General features: G+C 45.7%; 1 protein-coding gene across 1 annotated transcript; it reads right to left on the bottom strand.

Moving 5' to 3' along the window:
- Positions 1-259: 259 nt before the first annotated feature.
- Positions 260-16,405, bottom strand: Gimap8 (GTPase, IMAP family member 8). The gene is made up of 5 exons (XM_036180290.1): positions 16,141-16,405; positions 11,940-12,594; positions 8,683-8,728; positions 3,921-4,544; positions 260-1,170 (listed from the first exon to the last, which is right to left on the bottom strand). The coding sequence occupies exons 1-5, from the start codon at positions 16,230-16,232 to the stop codon at positions 524-526; spliced, it is 2,064 nt and encodes a 687-aa protein (XP_036036183.1). The 5' UTR covers positions 16,233-16,405; the 3' UTR covers positions 260-523.
- Between the last annotated feature and the right edge of the window lie 1,259 nt (positions 16,406-17,664).

The raw sequence follows: 17,664 nt of genomic DNA, 5'->3' as shown, positions 1-17,664 counted from the left end.
TGCAAGACTCCTGAAAAATGCTTACATCCTTCTCCCGGTTCTCAGGTAATATTATATCCTTCTGAGGTCTTTGATGTGGTTGAAGACTAGATAGTTATAATTTTCTCAGTTATGATAAAAGGTAAGTTAGATATAAAACCTTAGACTCACAAATATAAGATAGATAGGATATCTTCTTTAATATTGTAACTGTAATTCTTGCTTGATAATTGTTTTGTTATATGTAATTGTACTATGTAAAAGTTAAAACCTTCCCATCATATCATCTTGATTTTCAAAACATTTCCCATATTCTCTCCTGTATTCTCTTCATCCTCTAATGCTCTACTGCCTGGCCTAACTTGACCATTTATTCATCCAAACACCTACATCCAACATGAGATGCGTTTATCCCTCAACCTTCAAAGTCATGAACTTCCTTTGAGGGGAACCACCCCTCCAGTCATGCCATCCCTCATCCCACCCACCTCTGTCTGATGGCATCCCTGTGTCCCCAGACCTTTTAATTGCTCGCTTGAGCTCATCATTTAAAAAAAAAACTAGAAATTTGTTGGCCTACTGTTTTAAACTGGTCCAAAACCACCCTTGAATATGATTGCTCACCATAGTTCTGTCTGAGATTATTGGCTATTGTCAACAGATCTTTCACCTGGGTCTCCCTGCCTTGACCAGTTTCTTTGTTGTTAAAGGCACAAACTTGCCCCTTACACTTTCTAAGTATTCTTTTAAGGGCTTTGTTCTTTGTATTACTAGCATAGTCATGAAGGTCCCCATCCCCTAGGTCCTCCTTCCGTGTAAACAGCACAATCATAATTTTTTCCTTAAAAATGGCCTCCAGTTGCTCCACTGCTGCCTCATCTTCGTGGGTGAACCGACCCAGCTGGACTACCAGGACGAAAACCTTCATTCCTTCTTCACAGAGAGACAAACAGTAGTTGACCTCCTCCTCTATCCTGGAAGGGTCCTTTTGAATCTCGGGCAACTGGCTGAATGATGGAGTGTCCACAACCACAATATCCTGCCAGTCCACTGTCCTCCTCCCACTCTGGCTTCTTCTGGTGACAGGCTGAGCTCCGAGTTGAGACAGGAAGGCAGGTCTCCCCAAGATAGTGTTCCCAGTTGCACTCTTTCCGGTCCCACTCCTTCCTAAGAGGATGATGTTTAAGAGTTCTGTTGCAGAGGAAATGGGGAAAGACTCATGACAGTGGAATGATGCAGAACTCATCTTCCCGAGTTATTCACAGCACTAGTTTCATTGTTGAGCTCACCAGCCCTCACCCACAGGTCCACCCACACACACACACACATGAGACTGGCTTGCCCGGTTCATGTGGTCTATGAACACAACAGAGGGACTTGGACAATGCTCTGCTCACTGCTCACCTATGAACATAGCATATCTCCTATCTCTGAGTCTACCCTGCTCCCTTCTCCAGGACCTCTTCTTAATCCCTGGTACCTATAAGAGACAGTGGCCTTATCTTTGCCTCTTATCTTTGCTGGGTCTAGTCCACACATTTCATTTCTATCTTCCGTGTTCCTACGGTGACTAAGACTCCCTGTTGCCAGCTCCTAATAACCATAGCAAAATGTCTTTGCAGTATTTGAAAATCTAGTCTATACAATTGGATTTTCAGGGAAAAAAAACAATCACATATTCTATCAATGATTACCAGTTGTGTTGGTTATCTCATACTAAAATTCATTAAAAGCATGATGAACCTTACTATGTCTTTCAATGATGAGCCAAAGGAACTTCCTAGGTAAAATAAATGTCCAACAAGACTGTTCTTTAATGGTGTTGGTGATGGGAGAGAAGGTCCCTATGAATAGTATTTGCAGGTGCGGAGAGCTCATTATGTTTACTCTTTTGGATGCTCCTGGTGCCCTTGCACTTCACCATCTCTTCTCAGTGGTCCTCCATCATGAACTCCTTGTCAAGTCACCATGACTACCTCAAACCAGAGGGAGGAAAGCCCACCTTGGTCTTCCTTCCAGGAACAACTGCTGAGCTACTCATGCTGAACCCAGTCCCATAGCTCTGCATCCAATCCCTACTTCTGTACTTAGAAAAGACTCAGTTGCCAAGTCTCTGAGATTTGATCCAACCTTCTTGCAGTTGGAAACCCTGTTGCCATCAAAACCACCCTCATCTCCTCCTAAGAGGCATGCATGCCTAGTGGGTCCTTTTTCTTTTGTTTTTCTTCTTCTTTTTTTTATTTGGTTTTTTTGAGACAAGATTTCTCTAGTTTGGGTGCCTGTCCTGGATCTCTCTCTCTAGACCAGGCTGGCCTCAAACTCACAGAGATCTTGCCTGGCTCTGCCTCCCAAGTGCTGGGATTAAAGGCAAGCGCCACCACCGCCCAGCCCTATTTCTTTTCTTGAAGCTGCCAGTATACTCTCTGTGATGTCTTTCCTTTCTTCCCAGCCATCCAAACCCTACCTGTTCTCTAAAACCTGTTTCAAGTTTTTCTACACACTCCCTCCTGGCCTTCCCATTCCCCTGTACTTATTTAGGTGGCTCCCGGAACCTGGCCCTCCAGGGGAATGTGAAGGGTCAATAAACAGGGACACCCATTTGTGGTATTGATCTTCCTGGGTAAGAACATCTGAGTCCGAAGAGAACAGACAAGTGGAAATGGGGAAGATCTCAGATGAGGTCAGTAGAGCAGGCAGTACCGACAGAGTGGGCAGTCCTTTCTCAACAGGTAAGAGTTGGAATCACCTCATCTAATGCCACATGCTACCCATATGCCACAAGCATTCAGGCTCCCTGTCCTTGTCATACCTTAGCTCCTAACTCTCTGGCTCTGTTTTTTCACTTTCCCAGTGCATGTATATAAGGGTGTTCGTGTGTTTAGATGCACGTGTCTATGCAGGTATACATACGCATTACGGTATGCGTGGAGAGGCCAGAGGACAGCCACAGCCGTCATCCCTCAGCCACAGTCTACCTTGGTTTTGGAGACAGAGTCTCTCACTAGCCTGGAACTTGATTGGTAGGTAAGGATGGCTGGCCAGCAAATCTCAGAGATCCATCTGATCCAGCACCAGGAGTGCAGCATTCACCACCCTGCCTGGCTTTTTTCACAAGGGTTCTGGGGATCAAACTAAGGTTTTCATGCTTGTTAGGCAAGTGAGTCATCTTCTAAGCCCTATTTACACTTTCTTATAGTTTCCCATCTCCAAAGCAGTGGAGAATAAATAACCCAGAGAGAGCTCTGGGTTAAGAGAACAGAAAAGCAAGCCAGTGACCTGAAACTGTCATCACTGAGCTGAGTGCTGAGTCCTAGCAGCAGCAGACTGGGAGAGGTCTCCATGCTGGAGAGGTGGGATAGGGGTCAGGAAAGGAATTAAAAACCAGCTGTGAGAGTGGACATAAAAAACTCATAACTTGCCGGACGGCGGTGGCTCACACCTTTAATCCCAGCACTTGGGAGGCAGAGCCAGGCAGATCTCTGTGAGTTCTAGGCCAGCCAGGTCTACAGAGCGAGATCCAGAACACCAAAACTACACAGAGAAACCCTGTCTTGAAAAACCAAACCAAAACAAAACAAAACCAAAACAAAAAAAAAACCCTCATAACTTTAGGATAATTTGAAGAAGAGACAAAAGTACGCACCTGCTAGTTGGTTTTTGAGACAGGGTCTTATTTAAGCCAGACTGCCCTTGAACTCACCATTCAGCCAATGAGCTTGAACTTCTGGTCCTCCTGACTCTACTTCCCAAGGGTTGGGACTACAGTCATAGACCACCATGGCTAGTTGGATCAACCCTAGTGCATTCTGGGTAAGCACTGAGCTACACTCCCAGCCTGGACCTTTTCTCACCCTCTCCACTTCCTTCAGAAAGTAATAGCTCTAGGTCATGCCTCATACCCGAGCACCAGCTGCACAGCCATCTCTTACGCTCGGCCATACCTTTCTCTCGGAAGATGCAGGGCCTGTTGCTGTTGTACTTCACCATGCTCTCGACTTGGCCCAGGAGTTTGTCCACCTGCCTCTGCTCCTCCTCCCCAGTCGCCCGGTAGTTGAAAGCCATGTATCTTTTTTCAAATTTCATGGTGAGATTGTGGAGATCACTATTTTTCTCTATAAATTCTTCTAGATCCTGACCCTCCAAATCTTCTTTTCTGGTGAAGAGAATAATTGTGAACTTGGTGAATTTTTCTCCAAAAATGTGTTTGACCTGGTTGAACATTTTGTCATCACTCTTTATCAAAGAGTTGAGTGGTGTCACCAGCAAGAAGGCGTGGGGACCTAGAAAAGTGTGCTTCTTGATATCAGCTGCATCAGGACTCCACGATGAGATCTCTGGAGAATCAATGACCAGAACTTTCTTCCCGTTCCAGACCCTGCTGTGGCATGTAAAGTCCTTGGTGACTCCCTGCTTACTGAGTTCAGTCTTAAAGGGCCGCTTCCCCAGAATGCTGTTTCCTGCTGCACTTTTCCCAACACCACGCTTCCCCATGAGGAGGACCCTCAGTTCTGCCATCTCTACATCCTGATCAGGTCCTATAATATGAGGCTGTTTCTTCTCTGGACCTGTGAGACAAGAAAAATAAAAATAGATCCAGTGTCTCCTCCTGTAGTTGAGTACAGATGTGACCTGTTCTAGAAAGCTTCATTGAGCAGGACTCTAATCTCAGGGAGAACCAGTTACCCAGGTAGAAAGCATGGGAAGGAGGAATGAACAAAAAGGAATACGGGAAACCCAAGATTTTCCAGGAGAATTACTGTGCCAAACTGAGCTTCCACTGACCCTCAGTCTTCTAAAGTAAGTTATTATAACATGAGGTCATGGACTAAGGCAAGGGCTGTGACAATCTGATTATAAAATGCCCCTTAGCCTTAAACCCACACAATAAAACACTCAGTTGTTGTTTATTTTCTTTTAAACATCTATGAAATGTAGAAGCATGCTAAGTGGAAGAAGCCAGACACACAACTGATGTTCTGTATGACACCATTATCTGAAGTTCAGAACAGGGCAAATTAATCTATGTTTATAGGAGTCTTGGGAGTGGCTATCTATGGGAGGAGGCTGTGAGAACTGCTGTTATCCAGAGGGGGGGCACAGAAACTATCTAGTGAGACAGTACTTAGGGTCAGAGAATCTGGGCTTGCCTTACCCAGCAGGGCTGCATAATGAGATTATTTGACCACAGGCATGTTTACCAGGTGTTTTGAAGGGTCTACAGTTGGCTATACATTGTGCTTTGGTCTTGCAAGAGGTCTTTTGCCTCTCCCCTTGGCATGAGAAAAAAAGCCCTTTTGAATAAACCAAAGGGTGACTGGATATTGACCTAGGGCCCTCCCAAAGCTATCCCATGGCTCTCTCTATCTCCTTGTCACTATCTTTCTACATAACATTTTCTCATTCCTCTCTCCTCCACCCAAGAACCCTTCAACAGGTCAGAACTGGATTCCAACAGACTCCTATAGGAGAGGATATTATTTTTGTACTAACTTTCTAATTAACACACAAAATAAATGCTTGACCATTTGTATTTATTGTTGCATTATTTACAATATAATAATTAGCCTAAAAACAATCAACAGTTAAATGAAGAAAATGTGATATGGGGTCTAGGGAGACAGCTCAGTTACCAAACAACTTGCCCTTGTAATAGTGAGGAGTCTAGTTCAATGTCTAGAACCCATGTAAAAAATTAAAAATCCAAGCATGGTGGTGCACACTTGGAATCCCAGCCCTGTGGGGGAAGAGATAGGTAGATCCCTAGAGCACTTTGGCTGGGTAGTCTTGTCCATAGGGTGAGTGCCAGGCCAGGACTAGATCTTGTCTCAATAAAAAAGTGCATGGTGTCTAAAGTGATACACAGTGTTGTCCTCTGGCTTGCATATTTACACAATACACAAACATGTTCACACACTTACATGCACATACCCATGTACACATATACAAATGAGAACACTCACTCACAAATATGACATATATTATATATGTGTATATTTTATCAATTTAATATAATTTATCTATTTAATTTGTGAACTTCAGTTTTCTTTGTAGCTGAATAATAGTCCATTGTGTATATGTACCACATTTTCATTATCTCAGTCTAATATGTGTGTGTGTGTGTGTGTGTGTGTGTGTGTGTGTGTGTGTGTGTATAATATATTTGGCTATAAAGAAGAATAAAATTATGTCTGGATAGAACTAGAAAACAAAATAATGAGTCCTTGCTATATCCCTTTGGACATGTTCCCTTCTGACTCTCAGGGCACACAAGGGTAGAATGCCCAAGCTGTTGAAAGGGTGAGAGAAGATACCACCCAGGCAGTCTCTGCCAACTTGACAGGCAAAGAGCAGCTACGGAGGGTTCCTGGCAGAGGAAAACTTGAGGCAGACTTTGAATCCTACTCCCACACACTTCCTCCTTGCCCTCATGCTCTGCACACAGGACAGAGCTCCTCAATCTAGTGTTCACACACGCTGCTTATTCAGGTTTCCATACAAATAGGACTGCTTCTCAAGAGTTCCCCCAGACTGCTCCCACAACCACACAAGCCAAGTACCATGCATTTGCCTTTACTTAAAGAGGATTGTAATCCTAGTCAGAATGGATATCAAGAATACAAATGACATCAAATGCTGGTGTGGATATGAGGGAAAGGGAATGAACCTTCATTTACTTTGGGGGTAAAAAGTGGTATAGACACCTTGGAATTCAATCTAGAAATTCCTTTAAAAAAGAAAGAAAGAGCCAGGTGGTGGTGGCGCATGCCTTTAATCCCAGCACTCGGGAGGCAGAGGCAGGTGGATCTCTGTGAGTTCGAGGCCATTCTGTTCTCCAAAGCGAGTTCCAGGAAAGGCACAAAACAAAAAACAAAAAAAAATAAAAAAAAAGAAAGAAAGAAAGAGAGAGAAAGAAAACTACCCTCTGCCCCATCTAGTCCACTCCTGACATAAACCCGGTAGACTTTATACCACACTGCAGAGATCTCTGCTCATCTGTGATTATTGATGCTCCATTCACAATAGCTAAGAAATGGGTGAAGCTGAGCTATTGAATTGATAATGAAAATGTGCTACACATACACAGTGGAATATTATTCAGCTACAAAGAAACCTGAAGTTTACAGAAGAATAGATAAGAATAATTATACTGAGTGGTGCAACCCAGGGCCAGACAGATGCCTCGTGTTCTCTTCTGTATGCGGATCCAACCTGAACTTCACAGCCCTGCTTGTTTGACGGGGAGGGTATGAGGGCAGGTTTCCTTGCGGAGGCAGGAGTGATAGAACATAGGCAGAAGGAAAGTAGACAAGAGTAGAGGAGTTTAAGAAGGAAGGGGTGTGCATATTGGGGGGACAATGGGTTAGGAGGAGGATTAGCCAATAACAAAGGGCCTATGAAAAAACCCTCACAGAAACCCACTGTCTTGCAAACTTCCTCCCCAAGAAAACAAAGCAAACAAAAGTGTATCATTCCATTTGTTATTTCCTTTCCAATGAGGGCTCCTTCAATACAGAGAGCCCATATAGTGCAGTGAATAGAAGTGGGTGCTGGGAAAGAAGACAGCGGCCTGCTATCAGTCCCAGGGCAGTGCCAGCACTGCATGACCACATGCAGCATGCCAACAGTTCCAAACTATCCCTCTATTGACTGCAAGGACAGCTGTGGCTTCTCTCTAACCTCACTATCCTGAGGATTTAAAAAAAACACTCTAAAGTTTCTAGCTGTGCCCCATTGCTTTCTAGCACCCAGTCCAAAGCCTGCCTGACTTCCTCAGAACCACCTAGTGCAAGTCACATGCCACTGAAAGTTCTCTCCCGCCCCCAGGATGTGGTGTCTTCACTGTGTTAGATCAGTTGTCGGCACATACATGTTCCTGAGGGTTTGTACTAACCGGCATTCACTGAATTTTTAATCCCAAGGCCTGTCAAATCAGTACATTGATAAGACATCTTCACTCCATGGTTCTTATGAAAAAGAATGCTTGCCAAGATATTATAAACTGTACATATGCTATACATATAATTTTATAGACTTTGAGGACTGAAGTACATGTATATTAGTTCCTAGCCCACAATGTTAGCTTCAATTATTATTATTACTAAACTTCATAACTGACTCTTTTTTTTTTTTTTTTTTTTTTTTTTTTTTTTTTTTTTGCAGTACTTCATGAGGAAAGGATGTTGTCAGTGAGATTCACTGTGAGATTTTTCAGTTCTTACACAGGACTGACCCAGAAATAAGCCAAAAATGCATCTGTGACTTCATAAGCCTTGTGTGCCCTCACTGTAGACATTCTGTTTATTATTGTGTACTGACCTGTGTTGCTGCATAGGACACACAACTAACAGAAGTCTGTACAAAGATGCTACGAGCTAGTGTCATCCGTGAGGAGTGTTTCCTGGTCTCCAATCAGGAATGCTAGAGCCATGATCAGGAAGAAGAAACAGAGTTGGGGGAAAGCTGTGGAAAGCAAGGCTGGCTCCACCCATACAGAGGAGGCGGGGGACACCACAGTGTCCAGCACTTTGCCTGCTGCTGCTGTGCTGAGCCAACACGTCCTCTGGGAAAAGGTATGGACACCCATTCATACTGGGTCTCTATGTACCTTTTGTTTCTGATTCATTAGTTTTCCACTTTCCTTTGGCTGGGCAGTGCATTTGGAGAATATAGACATGAGTCTAAGTGTTTAAGTGATCTACTTACCACACAGATTGTCTCCTTCTTCATATGGAGCTCTATTCCCACAAACCTAGAGAATAAAGGGGGAAATGACATACACATGGCCAAAGAAGATCATTTTCTGCACAATAGCAAATGGAGATACAATTGGAGACAGAATATCTGCTGATTAGGAAGTGGTCACAGTAAGGTCACTGTCCTGGATTTCCTCTGTGCACCTGTCCAGCTTTCCAAACTCACTGATGCTGTTGAGCAGGTTCCCAGAGATGGAAGCTTTTCCAGTACCCTTGCTGCTCCCCAGGATTGTGAAGGAGCCTCTGACATGAAGTTAAATTGATAATATTTCACCAGGTGTGGAAAATCAAACACATAATTAACATGAAAACAATCCTTTCAGTCTTGGGCTATCCTTAGAAACTTCCTGAGCTACATTCTAACCTTACCTCTTAAAGCTCATGCCAACTGGAAGAGCCTGCCTCTGCTTCCCTACCTGTTCTCACCAACATCTTTAATGCATTTGATATATCTCTCTCTCTCTCTCTCTCTCTCTCCCTCCCTCCCTCCCCTTCCTTCCCTTCCTATCTCTCATCTATCTCTTTCTCATTGCTTTATTGTAAATATGCTATGCATGATATAAAAATTAATAATCTTCCAACCCCTAGGAAAAGTGACAGCTGTCAGTGCTTACATATCCTTCTGTATTTCTCTGTCTTTATAGAAACATGCGCAAGTATTCACACACATAGGAGAGACTCACAGAGCTTCCTGCTCAGCACTCTGCTTGGTATCATAAACTTCACACCTGTACAAGTTAATAAAGATGGAGCTACCTGACGCCTTTTAGTTGGTACAATCTACCCTATACTATGAACATACACAAATGGTGTAGCCATCCTCTCAGTGGTGGATCTTTTGGGTTATCTCTGGTTTTGCTATTTTAAAAGATGCTGGCTGAGGTAGGGATCTTTATATATCCTTCCCTTTGGATTGCTGAAATCCTTAATATTTTTAAAAGATTTATTTACCATTTTTATTTGACATGTGTAAGTGTTTTGCCTACATGTATGTATGCAAACCACATGTGTACAATGACTGTGGAAGTCAGAAGAGGTGGTAGATCTGGAACTGGAGTTACAGATGGTTGTAAGCACTGTATGGATGTTAGAAACTGAACTCAGGTTCTCCTGCAAGAGCAGCAAATGCTCTTAACCACTGAGCCATCTCTACAGCTCCCTGAAATCCTTAAAATTCATAATTCCTCTAATCCTCATACATCTTAATAATAACAGCTAATAAATCTATTTATTAACAACTTTTTAAGCATCTCATTTATCTCCACAGCAAATCCCAGGGGCATCTTATGACATCTGTTTTATGACAGATTAACAGATGTTTTCTATCCTCATGGGCTTTGTAGGGATGTAGCCATTGTAAATATATCTACAGGAACCCCTTGAGCTGGTAGTGACTGATGTAAGGGGCATTATGAGGGTGGAGAAGTTGAGGATCCAAGCAGGGTTGAGAGAGTCAGGAGGCCAAAGAGAACAGAGGAAGTGAGCTGACACTGAGTGGATGCAGCCACGGAGCACAGCTGGTGCAGGGTGGGGGGCAAAGGCAGTGCCAGAGTGGCCATGAGCCTAACTGGAGAGCAGAGGGAAAGCCAGTGAGACCAGCCATAGGAAGCAGGACACAGGGCAAGCGACCAAGGTGAGTCAAGAACTATGATTCATCTTAAGATCAGTGAGAAGCTGCTGAGCATTTAAAGCAAGATTTTCTTATGGGAGCTCATTCTGAGCCCCTTCTCTTTGCTAACATCCCTGTACCACATCTCACTCAGGGAACAGAAGACCATCCTAACACAAGACAGACATCAGCACAGGAGACAAGATGTCATGAGCCCATTTCCTCATCTGTAGAACACCTTTACATGGAGTTCACACAAATACTTGGTGGTGTGTAAGTCTGGCATTTAGTAGATGCTCAGTGAATGCTGACTTCTCTCTTGCCCCCATCCTGCTAAGACTCATTAGTCATCAGTTGGGTGGCATCTCTCTGAGCAGATCGTTCCAGGGCTCACCTGCTGCTTGACCCTTGCCTGCAGAATCTTCTGTACTGATATGCACCTGCTCACCCCACTGATGAGGACCTGGAGTCTATGCATAAATTACTCAGTTGGGTATCAGCTCTTCACAGGAAGTCTTCATTTCTGTAACCGCCTTGGTTGCAAACACACTTTCCCTTCCGTGTTAAAGAATTAAATGTGGTTAACAGCTGGCGATTGTACGTAACATGGGGTGGAAGATAGGGCCTCTAAGTGAATGAAGTGAAAATTGTTGCTAGGTTAAAACAGTACAGAGAAGAAAGACTGCAGCCCTGGACCAGACAATGGTAGCAGAGACAGAAGTTGGTGGACTCCAGAAGTGCTGATGTCACGAGACCTTCGGTGATTCCTTGGACCTGACCAGAGAGCTAAGACTCTGGGGGAGCAATACAACCTCTGGCTGAGTGGAGAGGAGGAAGACTGAAGGGGTGGTGACAAGTGTGAGCAGGTCAAGGATGAATTAGTGTGAAAGTCCTCCAGAGCCGGACCCGGCAGAACCAAGCTGAGCTAAGACTGCTGCTTTGGGAACCGAAGACCGCAGATGGTCCTCCAGGGCATCAAAGTAGGGGGTCTCCTGGTGTGAATGTGAGGAAATCGAGAAGGGCCCAGTGAGATCTGAGAACACCAACCTCAGAAGCCAGAGACTAGAAGAAGACTCCAATGTCTTTGGAACAGCCAGAAAGAGAGGTGGGGAAAAACCAAGACTAGGTGTTTTGTTGTTTGGTTTTCGAGAAGTCAGAAGAAAGACTATACAGAGTCCAGTGTGTTCAATAACATGGGGGTTACATGACACAAGGATTCTGTTTCCCATCAACTTTCCAGTTAAGTCCAAAGTCCCCAGGCTGACACTCAGCAGTTTGATGTCCCCACCTATTCTCTAGAGCCGTTCTCAACCTTCCTAACGCTGCGACCCTTTACTATAGTTCCTCATGTTGTGGTGACCTCCGACCATAAAATTAGTTTCATCACTACTTCATAATTGTAATTTTGCTACTGTTATGGATTGTAATGTAATATCAATATGTGACCCCTGTGAAAGGGCCATTCAACCCACAAACGTGACCCACAGGTTGAGAAATGCTGGCCTAGAGCATATAAATACATCTCCCTAAACAAATCATGTCTGTAAAACACAAGACAGTCCATTAATTTGGGGTTATGTTCCTCCCACCAATCCTACCTGGACTCCATTGCCTTCCATTTTCAAGGGCACAAGATGCCCCGGGCTCTCCACCATTAACTGCTTAATCATATCAAGGAGCCGGAACACCTGCTGTTCCCGCTGCTCCTTGTCTGCCTTGTTGTTGAAAGCACAGTATCGACCTCCAATGTTTTCAAGCAATGCCTTAAGAGAGTTCTTGCTTACAATGTAGTCCTTCAGTGAGTCTTCACCCAGCTCATCTTCCCGGGTGAAGACCACAATCATGTGACTGTAGGCGTTAGGGCCAAACACACCCTGGATGCCCTCAATGGTCTCTCTGTCCTCCTCTGTATAGTGGCCAATGGGAGTGACCAGGAGCAGCACTTGGAGTCCATCAGCCGAGAGCTCCAAGCATTGCTTCAGACTCCGCTGCCTGACCTCCTCACAGGCCAGGGAGGAGAAAAGATCCGGGGTGTCGATGACAATGACCCGCTGCTCCCCTTTCAGGGACACACTTTCACTCTGGCACTGGTTGGTGACCACGTGATCACTGAACTTGGACTTGAACACGGCCTTACCCAGAATGGTGTTTGCTGTGGCGCTTTTGCCTGCACCGTGTTTCCCTAACATCAGGAGCCGCAGTGTGGATGTTCCCTGGCTCCACTTGAATTTATCCTTCTGGTCCCAGCTGGTGCTGTTGAGACAAGGGCAGCCCATCAGTGCTCCTCCCGGAAAATGGAGAGGGACAGCAGGAAAACTTTCCTCCTGTTCCCTGCGAATTTAAACTACTAGGTTGGGAGGCAGCTCAGCTGTAAGGTCGCTTGCTAGTGTGAGGCCTCGGAGCTCAATGGAAGCACGTGCTTGTAATCACATGATTGGGAGACGCAGAGACCCTGAGTTCTCTCACCCTCTAGCCTAGCCTACCTAGGGTTAGGATTGAACCAAGGGCTTCATGCCTCCCAGGCAAGTACTCTGCAAACTAAGCCTCATCTCTGGTCCACATGGTCCTAATTATAAGGTGTGATATTTATTCTAGAGGACTCAGAGTGCTCTGAAAATGTTAAGGAGGAACATGAAATCCCCGTGAACTCTTCTCCGAAGTGGCCATTGCTAAATGTGTGCTTCCTTCATGTAATTCCACTATGACTTGTCTCCACAGAGGAGTTCTTATCCACTAACAATAACATGTTTCTCAAACGTATCTCAAAAATGAAGAAAAACATGAACAAAAAAATTTTAAGGCAATCAATGAAGAATCACCTGTTTGTAGTGCTTTTACTGCGTGTGTGTGTGTGTGTGTGTGTGTGTGTGTGTGTGTGTGTGTGTGTGTGTGTGTGTTGGCACCTGCAGTTTCACCACACCCACAGGTACATGCACACTCCTCGGGAGTCAATTCCTCTCTGATGACCATGAGCCCCCTTCAGTTTGAGGCTAAGTTTTCCCTGAAAGTGGCTCCAGATAACAACACTAAAGAAGCAATGGTCAGGGAGCCGGAGAGATGGCTCATCGGTTAAAATCACTGGCTGCTCCTCCAGATGGACCCAGGTTCAATTTTCCAGCACCCATATGGCAGCTCACACCCATCTGTGACTCTAGTTCCAGAGGATCTGACATCTTCACACCAAAACACTTAAAAAATAAATTATTCTTTTTTAAAAAAGTGATGGTCAAATATCTCACTTTAGAATACCAGCTGTGGAGGAAAGGCCACCTCAGAGACTCAGATGTGAGGTAACAGTGCACAGCTCTGCTTGGGAGGCTGTGTGTCTGACTCCCCATGCGAGCTGCTGCCGAGGCTAATCTCGGAGAAGCTGTTTGATGGGGCTACTGGAGTCTCTGAGGCCAAACCCAGAGCTCGGCCTGGAGGCAGCATGTGAGTAGACTGTTCTAGAACCTTTAGGTTTAATGTTGCCTGTCCTGTTGGTCTTAGACTACCGGAGTCTCTATCTACTCTGACCCGTGTCTCCCTTTTGAGACAGGAAAGTCTTTCTTGTACTGTCTCGCTGATGCACATTGGAAGCATTTGTTTTGATTTCCCAGGTTCACAGTTCTGGGGGTAGGGTTTTAGGGTTTGAACACATCTGCCAAAGCTGGCCACTTCATCCCACATTCAGCGATGTTGGGAGATGAACCTAGGAAGAGAAGATAGGACACGAGAGCTCTGTACTCACAAGCAGAAGATGCTAGTCTGGTGGGAGTGTGTTAGCGTATGAGGAGAGTGAGTCCTTACAAAAGTGAGTTTGTAGGGCGAGAGAGATGGCTCAGTGGTTAAGAGCACTTGCTGCTCTTGCAGAGGACCTGCGTCCAGTTCCAAGCACCCATATGGTGGCTCACAACCATCTGCAACTCAGTACTAGAGGATCTGATTCCCTCTTTTGGCCTCTGCAGGCACTGCATTATGAGGTGCACGAACATGCATTCAGGCAGAGCACCCCTACACGTTTTTTCAAAAGCAAATAAATCATTTTAAGTGAATTTGCACCACCACTTCCCCCCCCCCCCCGCTGCCTCGTATGCACTCCCTCTACCCTTCTCTTTTTCTTCATAGTATAACATAATATGAAGGCCTTTGCCAGGCATGGGCCCCCGGATCTTGGATTTACCCACCTCAGATATCTTATGATACCAGTAAATAATGCACTAAGACTCCAGTAGGCCATCAGGTAGTTGGACAACCAGCATGCCATCCTTGTGGAGGTGTAACTTATGTGATCAGAAGGACGATCTGGTTTCATGAAGCAGTAGCCCCAATGCCCCTAATACAACTACACCGCCTTCTCTCTCAAGACCAGAATCTGTGACCTCATGCTGAGTCCCCTGCAATCAGTTGACAGAGCAAAGGGAGACTTGGGCTTTGACAGACGACTCTGTACAACATGTAGGCACCAGCAGCAGAGGACAGCTCAAGCACTGTGTCCCAGGCTTGGTGTCTCTTGAGGACAGTGTTGGAAGGTATTCCCTCCATGGGCAGAGCTTTGAGCAGTGCACCTTATTCATTTCACTAGAAGAAGAAATGGTCAGATGTGCAACTATTACCAACATGTGGGCTCCAGCCACCAATGTGGCTGGGTGGTGTAGATTTGGAAACAGCGTGGCTGGGAAATCAGTGCTAAGCTAGTCTGGAAGAAGTATCTGGAAGGCTCTGAATGGAAGAAAACCAGAAGAACTGAATGTTCATCAAAAACTGACCTCAGCAAAGGAAGATCTTGGCCATCAAGTTGATAGGATGACCCATTCTGTTGGTGCCCGTCATCCTCTTCCCCCAGTCACCCAATCATCAGCCAATGGGCTCAGGCACAAAGTGGCCACCGTTTTATACATGGGCCTGGTAATATGGAAGCACACAGTGCCATATCTCGCCATAGCCACGATTCATGGTTCAGGAATGCACAGGTCAAGTGAGAATGGTACCACTCAGCATCAGCAAAACATTTGCTTCCAGTCCTCAAAACCTTACACTCTAGTGGCACAGAGGTCTTGGCTACAGAGAGCAGAATGTTTCCACCAGGACACAACCATCACCCTGGACCGGCAGTTAAGGTTGGACATAAATCCTCTCAGTCTTTCCAGGATGCAGCCTGAGGGTACCATGAGCTCAGCCATTGGGAGGAGCTTCTGTGACACAGGGGTTCATCCCACATCAAAGGGTAAGTGGTCACAGAAAAAGGAGGTCGGAGAGGCCCCCCGGAGCCCAGTAGGAGAAGAAATTTAGTCCTAACCAGCAGGTTAGTCAACGTAAGAAAGGATTAGCAGGTGAGGGCCACTTTGGATTAAATTGGACTTCCTTCTACACGTCTAACTGGGTCTGCTGTGCAAGGATTGGGAAGTGTTAGAAGAGAAAATATTTAGGACACGGATTCTGCATCTGCTTCTCCAGGAGACCCACAGTCCCGGTAGCACGTGCTGACCTCCTCCTGGGAGACCAACTCCTGAGACACCCTCTGCCAGCCTCTTGAACCTCCCAGTCTGCCCTCTTCTTCCTCCTTGGGGAGGAACCCCTCCCTGACAGACCCCTGGCAGGAAGTTGCCCCACATACTTTCTTAGAAAGTATACGCTACACCCCGTCTGGATTTGGTTGGGAAAAAATGCTCCAGTGCTCTTGAAATCAAACCTGACACAGGGCAGGCTGCCTTCCGTGGGCCAAACATTCTCCCAAAAGTTTGATAATGCACACACACACACACACACACACACACACACACACACATACACACACACACACACACACACGAAACATACCTTGGTCCTTCCCCCTGTCCTGTCGATGTCTCACAGCTTCTGCGTTCCACCTGGCTTCCTCCAGCTGCTCCTCTGTGGGATGAAGTGGCCATCTCTAGCCTCAGGCCAGTGGACGTGAATCCTAAAGAGGGCCAGGAGCCACACAAGGAGATTCAAGGATTCACTAGGCCCCCAATCTTCCTGGTAGGAGGATTTCCTGATTTTCTGGGAAGAAAGAAGTTTCTAGAAGCATGTATCACATCAGGAGAGTCTAAGAGGGAGCCCAGAACACCCTTCACAGGATGAACACGGAAGCTTAGGGAGGGGCCGTATGAGCACACAGGCACAGATTTTCTGGAGATGCCCTCGGGGGCCACCGTGTGGCAGAAGGCTGTGGGAGCTGCAGACAGAAGATGTAACAGAAAGGCCAGCTTGGGTCTTGTCATGGTGAACTACTGATGTGAACATGACCCAAATCTAGAGTCATCTGGGAGGAAGAAACCTCAACTAAATGACTGCTCCTAACAGACTGGCCTGTGGCCATGTCTGAGAGGCATTTTCTTAATTGCTAATTGATACCAGAAGGCCGAGTTCACGGGGGCCTGTGCCATCCCTAGGGAGGCGGGCATGGGCTTTGGAAGAAAGGTACCCAAGCAAGCCAGAGGAAGCAGAAAGCAGCTTCCTTCTCTGTGTTAGTTCCTGCATCCAGGTTCCTGCCTTGAGCTCCTGCCCTGCCTTCTCTCTAATGAATTAGAGCTTGTAAACTGCAACCAACCTTTTCCTTCTCGAGTTGCTTTGGTCATGGTGTTCATCACAGTGATGGCTAACTAGAGAGGTCTATTCTCTGCAAATACCAAAAGCAGAAGTTTTGAACAAAGCCAATTTGGGGGTAAATCCCAGTAGGTTTTCCTCCTGGTTCATCATCACCACCACCTCACTCAGCATGGACTGCTCCAAAGATGGAGGTAAAACCATAAAGAAGTCATTTACTTTCTCCCAGAATTCAGTGCTCCCTCGTAGATAAGTAGAAGCTTTCCCCCAGTTGGCAAAACACAGAAATGTTCGTGTTTTTAAGTGACTCACAGAGCTCACTGTGTCCCCGAAATCCCAGCAGCCTAATCTGGTCTATACTGCCTAAGCAAGAGCCACACTGAGCAGGACACAGTGTCCTTGTTAGAAATCTAAAGTGAACTGCGCTTGTGCTATAATGATCTTGGGGGGGGGGGGCAACATACAGGATATACCTTGGTGAGGAAAACCACCCACCCACTCCCCTCACCTTCTTAATAAAGAAGGCCCACCCTAAGAACAGCCCCCAACCTCCCCTGGGCACCAGGTCAATGCACAAAAACCCATCTCATTAAACCGATGAGGTGAAAACTTTAGACAGCCTGTGCAGGAGCTGGTGAGGGAGGGGCTAAAGGCTAGAGAGCTCAGGCTGCTCCAGAACAGAGAAAGCCATAGACTGAGGAGGAGCAGAGATCTTGAATGAACTAGTAAGCTTTGGGGGAGCACTTAAAGTGAAAATAAAGCTTCACATAACTC

The sequence above is a fragment of the Onychomys torridus genome, chromosome 3 (genome assembly GCF_903995425.1).
Source record: "Onychomys torridus chromosome 3, mOncTor1.1, whole genome shotgun sequence".
NCBI classification, from domain to species: Eukaryota; Metazoa; Chordata; class Mammalia; order Rodentia; family Cricetidae; genus Onychomys; species Onychomys torridus.
Note: the sequence above shows the minus strand (reverse complement) of the source record. Positions and strands in the feature narration are given on the sequence as shown.

Bases quoted from the DNA above. Each gene is read 5' to 3' on its own strand.
- Gimap8 (XM_036180290.1), bottom strand. From the start codon at position 16,232: ATGGCCACTTCATCCCACAGAGGAGCAGCTGGAGGAAGCCAGGTGGAA. The intron at 8,729-11,939 runs GTAGGATTGGTG...TTTATTCTCTAG, and splicing joins TGGAAGGCAATGGAGTCCAG to GTTTGTGGGAATAGAGCTCC. The intron at 4,545-8,682 runs GTAAGTAGATCA...CTTGTCTCACAG, and splicing joins AGAAGGAGACAATCTGTGTG to GTCCAGAGAAGAAACAGCCT.